This window comes from Bidens hawaiensis, unplaced genomic scaffold, assembly GCF_021521415.1.
Source record: "Bidens hawaiensis isolate Kalapana, Puna unplaced genomic scaffold, B.hawaiensis_p1.1 tig00007248_1, whole genome shotgun sequence".
NCBI lineage: Eukaryota > Viridiplantae > Streptophyta > Magnoliopsida > Asterales > Asteraceae > Bidens > Bidens hawaiensis.
In genome coordinates, this window is record NW_027491500.1 from 402385 (window position 1) to 415887 (window position 13503).

Here is a 13503-nt window from a genome sequence, read left to right on the forward strand (position 1 = left end):
AAAGGTTTATGGCAGATGTTTATGGTTTCTTTATATAGAAAAAGCAAAACCGAACTAATTATGGACTTGTCATTCGTTTAAGCAAGAATATATGATTTAAATGAAAGAATCATCGAAATATTCATAAGATTTGATCTTGGGCAGGGGAAAACGAATTTAGACTTGTATCTTAGTTATAATATGTTTACTTGTTCCTTAATTCTCTCGATTATGCCTAATATAAACGATTTTATACCAAAAAACGACTTAGGAAACAAGATCGAGCAACGTTTCTGTGCAGCACCACCACCGCGCTGCGCGGTGGCCTTGGAGCCCGCCGTTGCGCGGCGCTTTAGCCACCGGAGGAAGGTTTTCAAGTTTTGTCATGTTTAGTCCCTAAAGTTCATGTTTTGATCAATTATTGGTTTTTATATGAAATAAATAAGAAATGGGGTTAAAAGTGAACATTAGAAATTTAATACATATAAATATAAATTTCTTAACGAATAATTAAGATCTAAAAGTGTTTCTGGTTCGGGTTAAACGTAAACGGAAATGGGTTTTGAAAATCCGAAATGTTACAGGATTGTTATTAGTTTAATACAAAATAAATAATATTTTTTATATATAACAACTATAATTATATATAAAAAAATTAGTAGAAACATAAGAAATAGATCTTAAATATATATATAAATCTAATATGAATGATTCATTATTCACTCTATTTTTGGTTTTGAAACCTCTTTATATTCTCTCAAGCTATTAGATTGCTTTATTTGTAAATTGAGATTTCTCATGCATTTGATCCGAATTTACGAGTATGCGTCTTACCAAAACCCAGATAACCATTAAACGGGTTATAACATCTTATTAAATTAAAAATTAATCTATCAAATATTTGATATGAAAATCCTATAAAATAATGATATACTAAAAGTTAATATCCGATATAACAATATATATATATATATATATATATATTATTTATAATTAAGAAAAAAAATTTTAGTAAAAAAAATAAACGGGTCAAGGGTCTCACCAAACCAAATAGCTTTTAAATGGGTTATAACATCTCATTTATTTGTGAAACTTTTTATCATCAAACCATAGATATAGTATTAAGTTCCTTACCATAAATAAAATAAAACCCAAAAATATATATAAATATTAGAGATGAAAAGGGTAAAACAACCCCATGTAATACGGGAGATAAAAACTAGTAAATAATAAAATAGAAAATGAATCACATTCACAGCTCTACACTAATATTTCACGATAACTAGCTAATAAAAGGAGTAAGGGTATGTTTGGTTGGAGATAATGGAATGAAGGGGAAATGGAATGGAAGAAGAAATGGAATGGAGAATAGAATGAAATGGATCATTCAATTACTTTGTTTTGTTTGGTTAACCTATGTGAATTAAATGAATTATTACTTAATGTTGTTTGGTATCTAAAAAAATTGTATGAATGAAATAGAAATAATAAAAATACTCCTATCCAAAAACATTTTTCAGCAAAAAAAATTATAAAATAAAAAATCAATGGCGACTGTGGTGGGGTTAGCTCTGGCAACGAAAATGGCGGTGGCAGTGGCGGCGGCGGCGGGGTGGTGGTGATAGCATTGGTAGTGATGGTGGCGACGGTGGGGGTGGTCATGCAGTGAAAGTGGTGGTGGCGGTGATGGTTAGGCGAGGCAGTGACAATGTTTACGGTGGTTACAGTGACAATGGTGGCAGCGGCGGTGAGGGTGGTTGCACTGGTGGTAGGGTGGTGGTGGCGGAGGCGGTGGCGGTTAGGTGTTGGTGGTGACGATGGTAGTGGTGGTGGTTGTTGTTAGGTAGTGGTGATGTTGAGAAAGTAGGGTGTAGAAGGAATGGAATGAAAAAAAATAAGGGGGTGGGAAGGAATGGTTTTGATGGAATGGAATTTCATGTGTAATGGATGATTCCATTCCATTGAGCAACCAAACACCACTTTTTTCATTCCTATACAATGAATCATTCCATTCCTCCTATCATTCTTACATACCAAACGCTACCTAAGAGTAAAACAAAAGCCAAATCTAAGTATCAAATCGATCATTCGAAAACACCTCATTACAATCTGGCACAGCTTTCCTTAACACTTTGGTCCTACCCACGAGGAGTCTAAAAAAGGCAAAGGAAACATTGTCTTGTGGATATGTATCACTTCAACCAAAGACGTGTAAATAAATATCCATTTAATCAAGTCAAGTGGCTCAATTGGTCTTGGCCGGCTCACCAACATGACCTTTATTTTGTCCCCTTCATCCACATCTTGTCCTTACAAATGACTAAGGGTGTACAATTGTACAAATGACTGGTTCGGCCCACCAACCTGGTTTATAACCCGATCCAATTTAAAAAAACATGTAAAAAAAACAACTGTGTATGTCCCAAACCGGTCTAGACTCCAGTTGGTAGTCTTGCTCCTGAAACCGGTTTATAACCCGACCCGATTTTAAAAATATGCCAAAGAACCGTTTTTTAACCCCAAATCAGTTCGGGCGCCAGTTCGTAGTCTCGTTTCAAAAATCAGCTTATAACCCACCCACTTCACCATAAAGATGCCGGTTTGGACTTGACCTAACCCAACCCAATTTGAAAAACATGCAAAAGGACCGTTTTTCCGTCCTAAACTGGTCCAGACTCCAGTTTGTGGTCTCGTTTATGAAACTGGCTTATAACCCGACCCGATATGAATAACATGCCAAATAACAATTTTTTTTTGTCCCCAATAAGTCCTGACGCTAGTTCGTGGGGGTCTCGTTTGAAAAACCGGCTTATAACCCAACCTGATTTGAAAAACATGCCAAAGAACCGTTTTTTACGTCCCAAACCGGTCTGGATGCCGGCTCGTAGTCTCATTCCTGAAACAGGTTTATAGCCCGACCCGATTCGAAGAACATGCCAAAACTAGTTTTTTTTGGTCCAAAACCGGTTTCAACCCGATCCAAACCAGTCCAAGTAGGCCTGAACGTTCCCCTTCATCCACATCTTGCCCTTATCAAACTAGAGGTGTACAAATAACCGGTTTGGGCCTCCGGTTCATAATCCGACCCACTTCACCATAAAGATACCGGTTTGGACTTGACCGGATGACCCTACTCGACCCAATTTGAAAAACTTCCCAAAAAAACCGTGTTTTCATCCCAAACTGGTCCAGACTCCAGTTCGTAGTCTTGTTCCTGAAACCGGTTTATAACCCAACCCAGTTTAAAAAACTTGCTAAAAACCGGGTTTTCTTTTTGTCCCATACCAAACTGCTTTCTGACCCGATACAGTTTGGGCCAAACTAGTTTTAACCAAACTTTGCCCAACCCGGATCGGCTAATAACCCGAGCCGATTCGGGTTTATAAACCGACATGTACATGTCTATATCAAACTACTCATTCACGTTTAAACCACGACACATTTATGTGGTTCTGGTTGCACCCAATCTAGCTTAACTTACTTTGTTGTATTTATGTGACATACATTTAATATTTCACTCCATACGTCATGACACATTACAAGTCATTATACTAGTTTCGTATAAGCAATCATTCACTAAATAATACAAACAAACCAACATCAATTAATCAACATATTGATAGCTTGATAGCTAATACTTCAATGATATTTTCCTATATGATGAGTACACACTTTAAACAATAAAGAATGATTTTTTTTTTTTAACATTTTTTACCTATGCTTAAATGGATACAATTACACTACTTGCCTCCACAAGCAACAATTTTGCAGGGAGTAATAATACTACAAGCAAACCCATATGATCAGATGCAAGCAGTCTTGTGAACCTTTTCAAAGACTCACTTCCGGTCCGCAACACTCTCGTGAACTTCACCCGACCCAACCCTATACGACCACTGCCATTGGTGCCTCGTGTAACCAGGGGCCACCAAGCCTGTCGGCGATGCTCTCGACGAGCTTTTCTCGCACGGTTCAGCTCTTGACGGATGACACTTTGAACCGATACCAAGTATGATGCCATATCATGGTCTCTCATGATTGTACCTCCCGAACCGTACGCGGACCGGTTGCTTAAAATCTCTAACGGGTGCGGTGTGTTCAAGAAGACTGACTGTGCGGCCCTTGTTTGCTTATCGGACTCTATCGTATCTGAAACCGACGAGGTTAAAATATACAGACCGCTTCCTGATGGAAGAAGATCATGGCTCGGTGAGAACTTTGCATCGGGTTGTAGAATCAAAAACTCGCCCATTGGAGCGTATAACAAACTCTGGTTATCGAGGCAGGGGTGATTTCGGAAATTCCCGTTCACAGCTTTAAGAAGCTCGGCTACACGGCTCGGATACTTGCAGGAAAAGGCTCGGGGAACAATGTCACGGTGCATTGCGATTGCTTGAAGATGACTTTTTGGTAGCCCGAGTTTATGAAGCAAACGGTCGCCACCACACATAACCGAGGGTGCACCGAATGTTATAACCGGGAGTAATGAAGACCGAGGGACTTGTTCTCTTATGAACAACATGAGGTTTACAAGTAATGCTAAGCTTCCACCGAGCGAATGACCAGTGAACCGAAACTTCGCTTGATGACCGTGACGTTGAATATGCGCGTGGATTTCAGGCAGCATTTGGTCATAAATACCCTTTGCAGCCTCGTATATACCCCGATGCACGATTACATCCAAACCCTCAAACTGAATAGGCTCGAAAAGAAGATTGGCTTGCCATGATGCAAGTGATTCGGACCCTTGAATAACAAAGTATTGGGTGCTTTCATCGTCATCACATATGAACCATTCGCAGGGTGACGAATGCATTGAGTTTAGATCGTCTGCAACCGCTTGTTTGACTTCTTCTTTAGCTGCAACAACAGCAGTCACCGAGTCGGTGGTGGCCATTAACGAAGCGACCTCTGCTTTTGTCATATTATTATTAACTTCGCTATTATCGGTTTCAGAAGATTTAAAAGGAACAATAGTCTTTGTTTGAGAATGCAGAAAGGATGCAGCTGAGGCTGCGATATGGTAAGCTGTAGACGCGCTTATCAGATTCATACCTCCCTTATCATCGTTTTCATGAGCCTGTTCGGTTTGTTCTTCTTCTTGCTGTTGTTCTACTTCCGAGACTATATCTTCTTTCGTTTGCGGTCTGTTTTCTTGTTCTTGTTCGGCTTTCGCGGCTAGTTGGGCTTTCTTTTCTAGTGACGAAGTAACGAACCGGAGTTTGTAATGCTTAAGGAGATTACCAGGCTGCACAAATAAGATAAAACAGATTTAAAGATTTAATTTTGACTGTCATTACAATTAACAACACAATTCAAGAACTTTTTAGTATGCAAAGATTCAAAATTCAGCCCTAAAATAAACTGCATTATAAGTAATCAACAATAACCGAGCCGTTAACCAAAACCAAACCAAAAACTGACAAAACCAAAACCAGACCAAAAACTGACAAAACCGAAACGAAACCAAAAACTGACAAAACCTAGCCGAAATTAACAGAAAACCGAAAATAGATTACCGTTTTTTTACCGTTGGTTAACCGAAATTAAACGAACCAAACCATTCATATTTTTATATATTTCTAGCTTTTATGCCTCCAATTCATGTTTTGTAAGAAAAAAATTTAGCCCAAATTTGGTTTTGGCTTTAACCGAAAACTAACAAACTAACATAATAAACCGAACCAATTAACTGAAAACTATTTTTCTTTAAAAAAAAATATAACCCAAGTTTGGTTTTGGTTTTAACCGAAAACTGAAAAACTAACATGATAAACTGAACCGATTAACCGAAAACAATTGGTTAATAAAATAGATCAACCAATCGCCTTCGGTTTCGGTTTTTGGTTGAGACGAATAACCGAGAGGAGCCAACAGCCATGCACACCCTTATTAAAAGCTCATAAAAAACCCCAGATCCGAACATACAAAAAAAACAACATTCATTTGTAATAGGCATTTCATCAAACACCTTATCTGCAACAACAAAACACACCTTAATTTTCGGAATTGAATAAGCCAACGTCCCCAAATACGACAGCTTCAAATACAACCTCGCTTCAGCTAACGAAACCCTTCTAAGCATCTTCGAAAATCTCATCTTATCAAACTCAATTCGATCATCATCTTCATCATCAACCCTACACGTATCACACTCCTGTTGATCAGCCAAAACCTCATCTTTTTGGCACTTAACTTCTGGGTATTGCAATTCGTTGGTTTCTTGTACCGAAACGGCGTCGTTTACGGCCACCGCGTCGTGCCGGTTTTTGTTTCCGGTGAAGAAAGAATTAATAAAAGGGAGTTTTAAATTAAACCCCCATGGACCAGTTGTTGTTAAGGGATGAGAATTGTGTTTGTCTGAGGATATTGCGGTGATGACGGTGGGAATTTGAGATGTGGGTTTGCGAATCTCGCCGGCGCCGGTGATCGGAGTTGTGATTCCGGTGAAGCCGGTTTTTAAAAAGATGCCATCCATTAATGTGTTGGTAGAGAAATTATTATTAATTGAAGTAATGAATGATATGATGTTAATAATATGGATTGAAATGGGTTCAGACGAGATCGTTAAGTTATGAGTCTGATTATTATTGAGAAATTGGATTGGATGCTAAAAGAAGAATGATGTGGACACGTTATTATTGAAATGAAATGAAATGAAATGAAGCATGCCATATTTATATATAGTTGTTAGATTTCAGTTTTCAACCGTTTTCTCTTTCTTAATTAGTCAATACTTTTTTCCTGGATTTTTTTAATTTTTTTATTTTAAATATTAATTATTAATTAAAAAAACTAAACTGGTTAATATGTTTGTACCTTTCTATCAATACAAGTAAAAAAGAAAGAGAAAATTCTTAATATAGTTATTTTTTAAAGAGAGAAAATATAAAATAACCTATAAATCTTCAAAAATCTTAAAATAAACCAAAAAATATGGACTGGTACGACATCTTGGGATAAGATCCGTAATCTGACATGGCTGTCCAAATTTTTGAAAGATTAAAACTTTAGCAAAGATTGTGTTCATGAAAGAAAATGATGATCATGCGACGAAGGTGACTAGCCGGCTAATCAGACGCGGATCTCCGGCAAAAATCAACTTCATAGATTTATAAGAACAAAAAAAGCAATTTCAAATTCTTGGAACAAATTTCTCTAAAATACGTCTGCCAAGACAGAATTCAAAAGGAACAATTTTCAAGAAGTTGGTAACTTGTACGGATTAGGTAGAAAACATAAAAAAACGTATGGGGGGACTGATTTTGAGAAGAAGATTTAGTGAGAAAATATGAACGGTTCCCTCAAGATTCTTAAAATTTTGGTTGTGTCCATAAACATTATTCACAAAGTTGGCATGCTCCCTCAACATTTTCAAAAACCTGGCCAACCGTGTCAGATTGCGGATCTTTTCCAAAAGCGTCGCCCAGTTCATATTATTTGGTCTATTTTGGGAATCTTTTTAGATGTATAGGCTATTTTACATTCTCTCTCTTTTAAAAATGGCTATACGGATTTTTTCAGATAAAAAAAACTATATGTTTTTCAATGTTCATTACAACTACAACTAGGTGCGTACAAGAGTCGAGTTAGACTTGTGAGTCGTTTTTCAAGCTCAAACTCAACTCGTCTGTCGTGATATTAATTATTTTATAATTATTTTAAGACATAAAAGTCTAGAAGAGTTAAAACTTCAAATTTCACTAGGATTGTAAATGCTCGGACGATCTTCCCACAAAAAGCTTGAGCTCAGGCTCAATAAATTATCAAGATTTTTTTGAGACTTGGGCTCGAATTGAGCTCAATAAGGCTCATGTCATTTTGAGTTCTTATCGATTCAACATAAAGTAGCTTACAAGCAGATTGGCTCGTTCACACCCAAAATTACAAACTTACTGTTTACATATTCTTGTCATTGTTATATGTTTGTCATATAAACTATTCATGATTACTGTGAAAAAGGATATACCAACTTTGATGGGGTAATCATGAGTTTTAACCTAACACTACATTCTCGGGTTTAAAATACAAGGAAAAGAAATGATAAGATTGGATAAGGGAAGAAAGGAAAAGAAATTATATATTTAAAAGACATTCTCGAGTTAAAATAAAAGAATAGAAAAGAAAGTGTTGATTGCATTCTTGAGTTAGATAGGAAGGAAAAGATAGGAAAAAAATTGTAATTTTACAATCATGTCCTCATTATTGAGTTAGATTGGAAGGAAAATATAGGGCAAATTAGTAATATTGTACATGACTATAAACTTTCCTTCCGAATCCGGCCATATTTGGCTGGAAAGTTTTGGAGGAAAAAAATCCTAACTTTTCTTTCCATTCTCTTTATTTTCTTTTAATAAAAAAACTCAATAATGAAAAAAGAAATTTTTTTTTATCTTTTCTCTTTCAAACCCTTAAATAAAAAACTCAAGAATGCAGTGTAAAAGTATTTTTTTGTTAAATGTTGAAAGTTCGAATCCCGCTAACGTGACATATCTTGGGTTTAAATTTGAGTGAAACTCCAGTAGATGGATTATACCTCATGATATCATACCCCCTGAAAATTTTTCAGACTGGTTGGTTTGTATGTGTTTGTAAGAAAAGAAATATAGTGAAAAGGGTTTATTAAAACAATTACCATTTTTTTAAAGCTAACACGCATACCATTTAAAGAAATTATTTTGACAAGTCAAAAACAAGATCCTATTCAATCCAAAACAATCACGTACAACGTGATAAAGTGTTTCATCTTCAAAATGATCATTTGGACAACTAAATTTGAAAAGATGACCCTCCCCTCTTTTCAAGCTTGCCCCCTTATCGATCTAATCCGTTTCGTCACTAATGAAGATTAATGCGTGAAATAGTAATATCGGATCGGATAGGTTAGCATATCTAAATATGTCAATGTAGCTTCTACGTGATTGATGGTTGTCAAACAAAAGCACGTAATAAGTTTGTGATCTTTTTCATTTTTTGCAAAATGTTTAGAATTTACCCATAATGCGAGAGTGAGTCTTTCCGAGACAGGATACCAACCATCCATATTGATTTTGATGTTTCAGCCTTACTCACTCAGTAACACAACCGAAGAGGAAACCTATCACTGTAGAAAAACCCATATGAGTCAGGTTTTAACCCAAGACTATAAAGATGTCTAAACAATCACGCAATGTTATTAGACTAGAAAACCAACCAATTACTTTTATTTACTCTTATCTATTTTGTGACATTATTTTCATGGTATGTGGTGGCAATAAACCATGCCATAGTATTTTGATGGTAGTATGGTATTGAAGACAAACGAAATATGTTTTAAGAGTTACCAGTATCTAAAATATATAAATATAGGGAAAGTTAACGTAAAAATAAAATTAACGTGCTAACTGTGAAAATTAAATAGTATAATTATATATACAAGTAGTGTAATTATGTAATTATATCGTAGTATAATTATAATCAGTGTTTTAAAAACCGGTTCAAGCCGGCCGGTTGAACCAGTTAAACCGGACTTTGCACTGCAGACCGGCATTTTGAGTCCGGTATATTTGGCTAGTTTGCTAGAACATCGTACCGGCGGTTTTTTTCTAAAATACCGGTTTTATGTCCAAGAAAATTTTGATATTTGCGGCCCATATTTTATCAAAATTACTTTTAACCCAACAATTAATATTCAAACGTGTAAACTTTATGATTGTTTTTCTAAAATCAAGTACTTTTTTAATATGGATTAACTTTTGGATTATTTTTTATTATGAAATCATTTACTTTTGGATTATTTTTGGAGTTAAAGTTGTATTTATAGGAAATTATAAGGTAAACTATTCAACCGGTTAAACCTCCCGGTATAACCCGGTTCAACTGGTTGTACCATTTTTTAGCCCAACCCGGTACAAGTAAAAAACCTATTTTTAAAACATTAATTATAATTACACTACACTATAATTATACTATATTGTATATATAATAAAATATTTGATTTTTATAATTAGCACACTAATTTAATTTTTCTTTCATACAGACCCTAAATATAACGTAGTTAATGTAACACCAATGTTTGATAAAGAGGATGGCTTTGAATATTAAGGTGACTCAGCAAATGGTGTGCTTGTGTTGTCGAGACATGAAATCGTTACAGCTCTACTGCCTATCCACAAAAGTAAGCGCGTGTATACAATCAAAATATATGGTGGGGTCCACTTAAGTTCCACGTCATTGGTGTATAGTTGAACCAATATTGGAGTCTGAGATGACGTGTCCACCAGTCCGTACCTATCCATCCACAATATCAACGCCTCATGCACACGCTGTTGTTCAGTTTTTGCCAACTTTATTGGACCATCTTTTATATATATTTTTCACTAGTTTGAGACCCGTGTATTACACGGGAATTGATAAGAATTTTAATTTAAATATCAAGTAAAAAACAATAAAAAACATAATTATCATAATTACAATTTACATTAAAATTACATAAATTACAAAGCAAACATTAAACAAATAACTTATAAATAACAAAAAATTTCCTTATATACTACATTTGTGATAGTATTGATCAATAACTTTATTTATCAAGAATAAATATCTTTAGTCAACGTCTGCTTATAACTCTTGATAAGGCAACATATAGTTGTCTATTTGAGAACATGGGTTCTTTCAAGTACAAACCAACCATCATTAATGATTAACATTGGCTTTTGTATATGGTCATCTTGAAACACCGTACATCTTTCCAAATAATCAAAGAATTCGGATTTTCAGGTATTTAAACATAGTAAATGATTTGACCAGATTAAAAAAAATATTGTGATTATAGCTTTCTCATATTAAACTCTTAATTTCTTCCCTAAAATATATTTACCTAAAATAATTTATTGATTTATATTTAGGGAAGACTGAAAAATTAAAATAATCTTTTATTATTTAATGGGTCAAACTGGTATAAAATTGACTAAAGTGAGTTTTTAATGCATACTCAAAAGTGTTTTATTTTATTGCTTGGATTATAATTGTATTACTATAGCTTTGCCATCATATTAAACACATTATAATTCCTTTTGAAAATTTGAGTTATAGAAGAAAAGGATGAGGGGGGTTGAGAGAGTAATAAGTGGCAAAAAGAGGTATTCTTTTATTAGAGTAGTAAATATTTCTTTTACATTATTTGGATGTCACATGCAACTAGGACCGTAAATAAATCAAACGCTTAGCAAACAGTTCACGAACTATAAATGAAAGTTTTTTATATTTTTACTTTATTACCCATGACACAAAATATGAAACCGTATTTTCACGTTGTGTTTGTATTGTTCCCATTTCATTTCTCATATTCGTATTGATGGACACATTGATTTCAATCTCTAGGCCCCGTTGATTTTATTTGTGTTCGTGAACTGTTCGTAAACACATTCATTTCCTCAATGTGGAAGCACGGACATAAATCTCGTTCGATAAGTGTTCGTAAACATAATATTTCCTTAACAAATGAATATTAATAAGACCTTTTTCGTGTTCGTTACAGCCCTACATGCAACTGTCAAGATATTTCACATTCTACTTTCATTTCTATAGATAATACTTTATGATGTTATTCTTCAAAATTTAAAATATGAAATAGGTGTATATAAAAACAAAATAAATATCGTTTACATACAAACCACCTTCCTTGCACGGCACCCTCTTATGTTCCTTCATTGTATCTTTTCCTTCAAAGATTTAAATGGATTAATTATGACTTTACAACCCTTTTTCCTTATTTTAATTGACAAAATTTTTTAATCATATGGTACGTCCTTCTTCGCGTCTAATCTTAACATCCCAATGTGACAATATCCCAAGGCTCCAGTTCAGTCTCTCGAGCAGCATCTAGTGTTTTGATGAACTGATACTTTTTGCTCATAGTATTCTTTGTTACGCAATTCTATTGCTTTATTTATCTTATGGGAAGTTTGAAAAGACCGTAATTCTATTATTTTATTCATGACAACGTAAAACTCAATATATAGTGAATAAGAAATAAAATTTATATGATAATTATGAAAGAAATTAGACGTAAGAGGATATTTTTATTCCCCCCCCCCCCCCCATTTTTGTATTCTCTTTAATAACACAGATAACAGTCACAAACTGTTCAGATTAAAATGACCAATCAAACATATATTAGATTATAATTTTAATTTTTAAGATATTTTGGTTTTTATTAATTTCAACTGTTGTCTTTTAGTTGTCACTGCCGGTCTCAACTAATTAATTGGCTGCTGATGGTCTTAACTTTTAACGTATTTGTTTATAATGATCCGCGACTAACGATCCTAACGCCGTTAGTTTTAGGTCGTCAAAAAACGTTTTGGCCGGAAAATCAAATTTGTTGCCGGAAAACACCACCTGAACATCGCAACCACCACCAATTGACTCACCGCCAACCAACTACCACCACTTGATCACCATCAACCGATTCCGACAGTGGTTCCAGGGTTTCCGGCGACCTCAATAATTGGGGCATTTACTAGAAAAAGGTACTTAAAGGTCCGATACAAAGTTACCAAGATGTTTGGGACGAAAATGTTGAGTTTTCCGGCCAAAAACATTTTTCCGGCAACTTGAAACTAACGACGTTAGGATTCTGTTAGTCGCAGACCATTGTGAACAAATGCGTTAAAGCTGGGACCGTCAGCAGCCAATTCGATAGTTGAGACCGATAGTGACCAAAAGACGATCGTTGGGATTAATAAAAAACCAATATACCTAATTTTATAAATGTACCATGTGATAAAAAAACACAATTATATTTGCAGCAAAATAAAAAGTCATAAATATTACTACATGCGTGGTTTACCAATAAAATTTAGGTATAATACTCAACGACGACTTCCAAATTCCAATCTTAAATACTTAACAAAAAAACGTAGTTAACTAATTTAGGCAACAATTGATATCAATCAAAGAGGTAGCCACTTGTCGGTCGTTGTTTACATAGAAAACAAAGCATTATATTGTTGACTAGCTGGTTGACTAATCAATTTATCCGAAACATTTTCCTAGAAAGACTTGCTAATATTTTTCAAGAAAAAAAAACATTCTACCCACACGGTACGATATATATCTATTTTCTAATCATACCTCAGGATACATCTAACTTACGTTACCAAATAATCCTTTGTTTTTGGCATGCACTTTATTATTCTACTAGCTTTTGAATCCATGTATTACACGGGATTTGTCAAATAAGTGAAATTCAGTTATTTAATCAGACGTAATTTAGAGATTTTTTTTTTAGAATTTATAGATTAATTATAATATTATCACATACACTTCAAATATTACATATTTAAATTTTACATTTTCCTAAGATTGAAATAATGCTTTTAGATGGCATAAAATCAATTACTCGTAATTACCTAAACATATTAAATGTATTTTATATAATCAATACGAATGTAAGTTAAATAGTGTTTTACAAATTGTAAAATTATAAATATTGTGTTTATTTAATGACATTTGAAGCACACGCATAATTAAATGTAAATT

At 34.4% G+C, this 13503-nt stretch overlaps 1 protein-coding gene across 1 annotated transcript; it reads right to left on the bottom strand.

Annotated features, from left to right (window-relative positions):
- Positions 1-3700: 3700 nt before the first annotated feature.
- Positions 3701-6457, bottom strand: LOC143634834 (phospholipase A1 PLIP2, chloroplastic-like). The gene is made up of 2 exons (XM_077102815.1): positions 5975-6457; positions 3701-5227 (listed from the first exon to the last, which is right to left on the bottom strand). Exons 1-2 carry the CDS (start codon positions 6455-6457, stop codon positions 3701-3703), a joined length of 2010 nt encoding a protein of 669 aa, XP_076958930.1.
- Between the last annotated feature and the right edge of the window lie 7046 nt (positions 6458-13503).

Bases quoted from the DNA above. Each gene is read 5' to 3' on its own strand.
- LOC143634834 (XM_077102815.1), bottom strand. From the start codon at position 6,457: ATGGATGGCATCTTTTTAAAAACCGGCTTCACCGGAATCACAACTCCG. The intron at 5,228-5,974 runs GTGTGTTTTGTT...TTATTTGTGCAG, and splicing joins ATTCAATTCCGAAAATTAAG to CCTGGTAATCTCCTTAAGCA.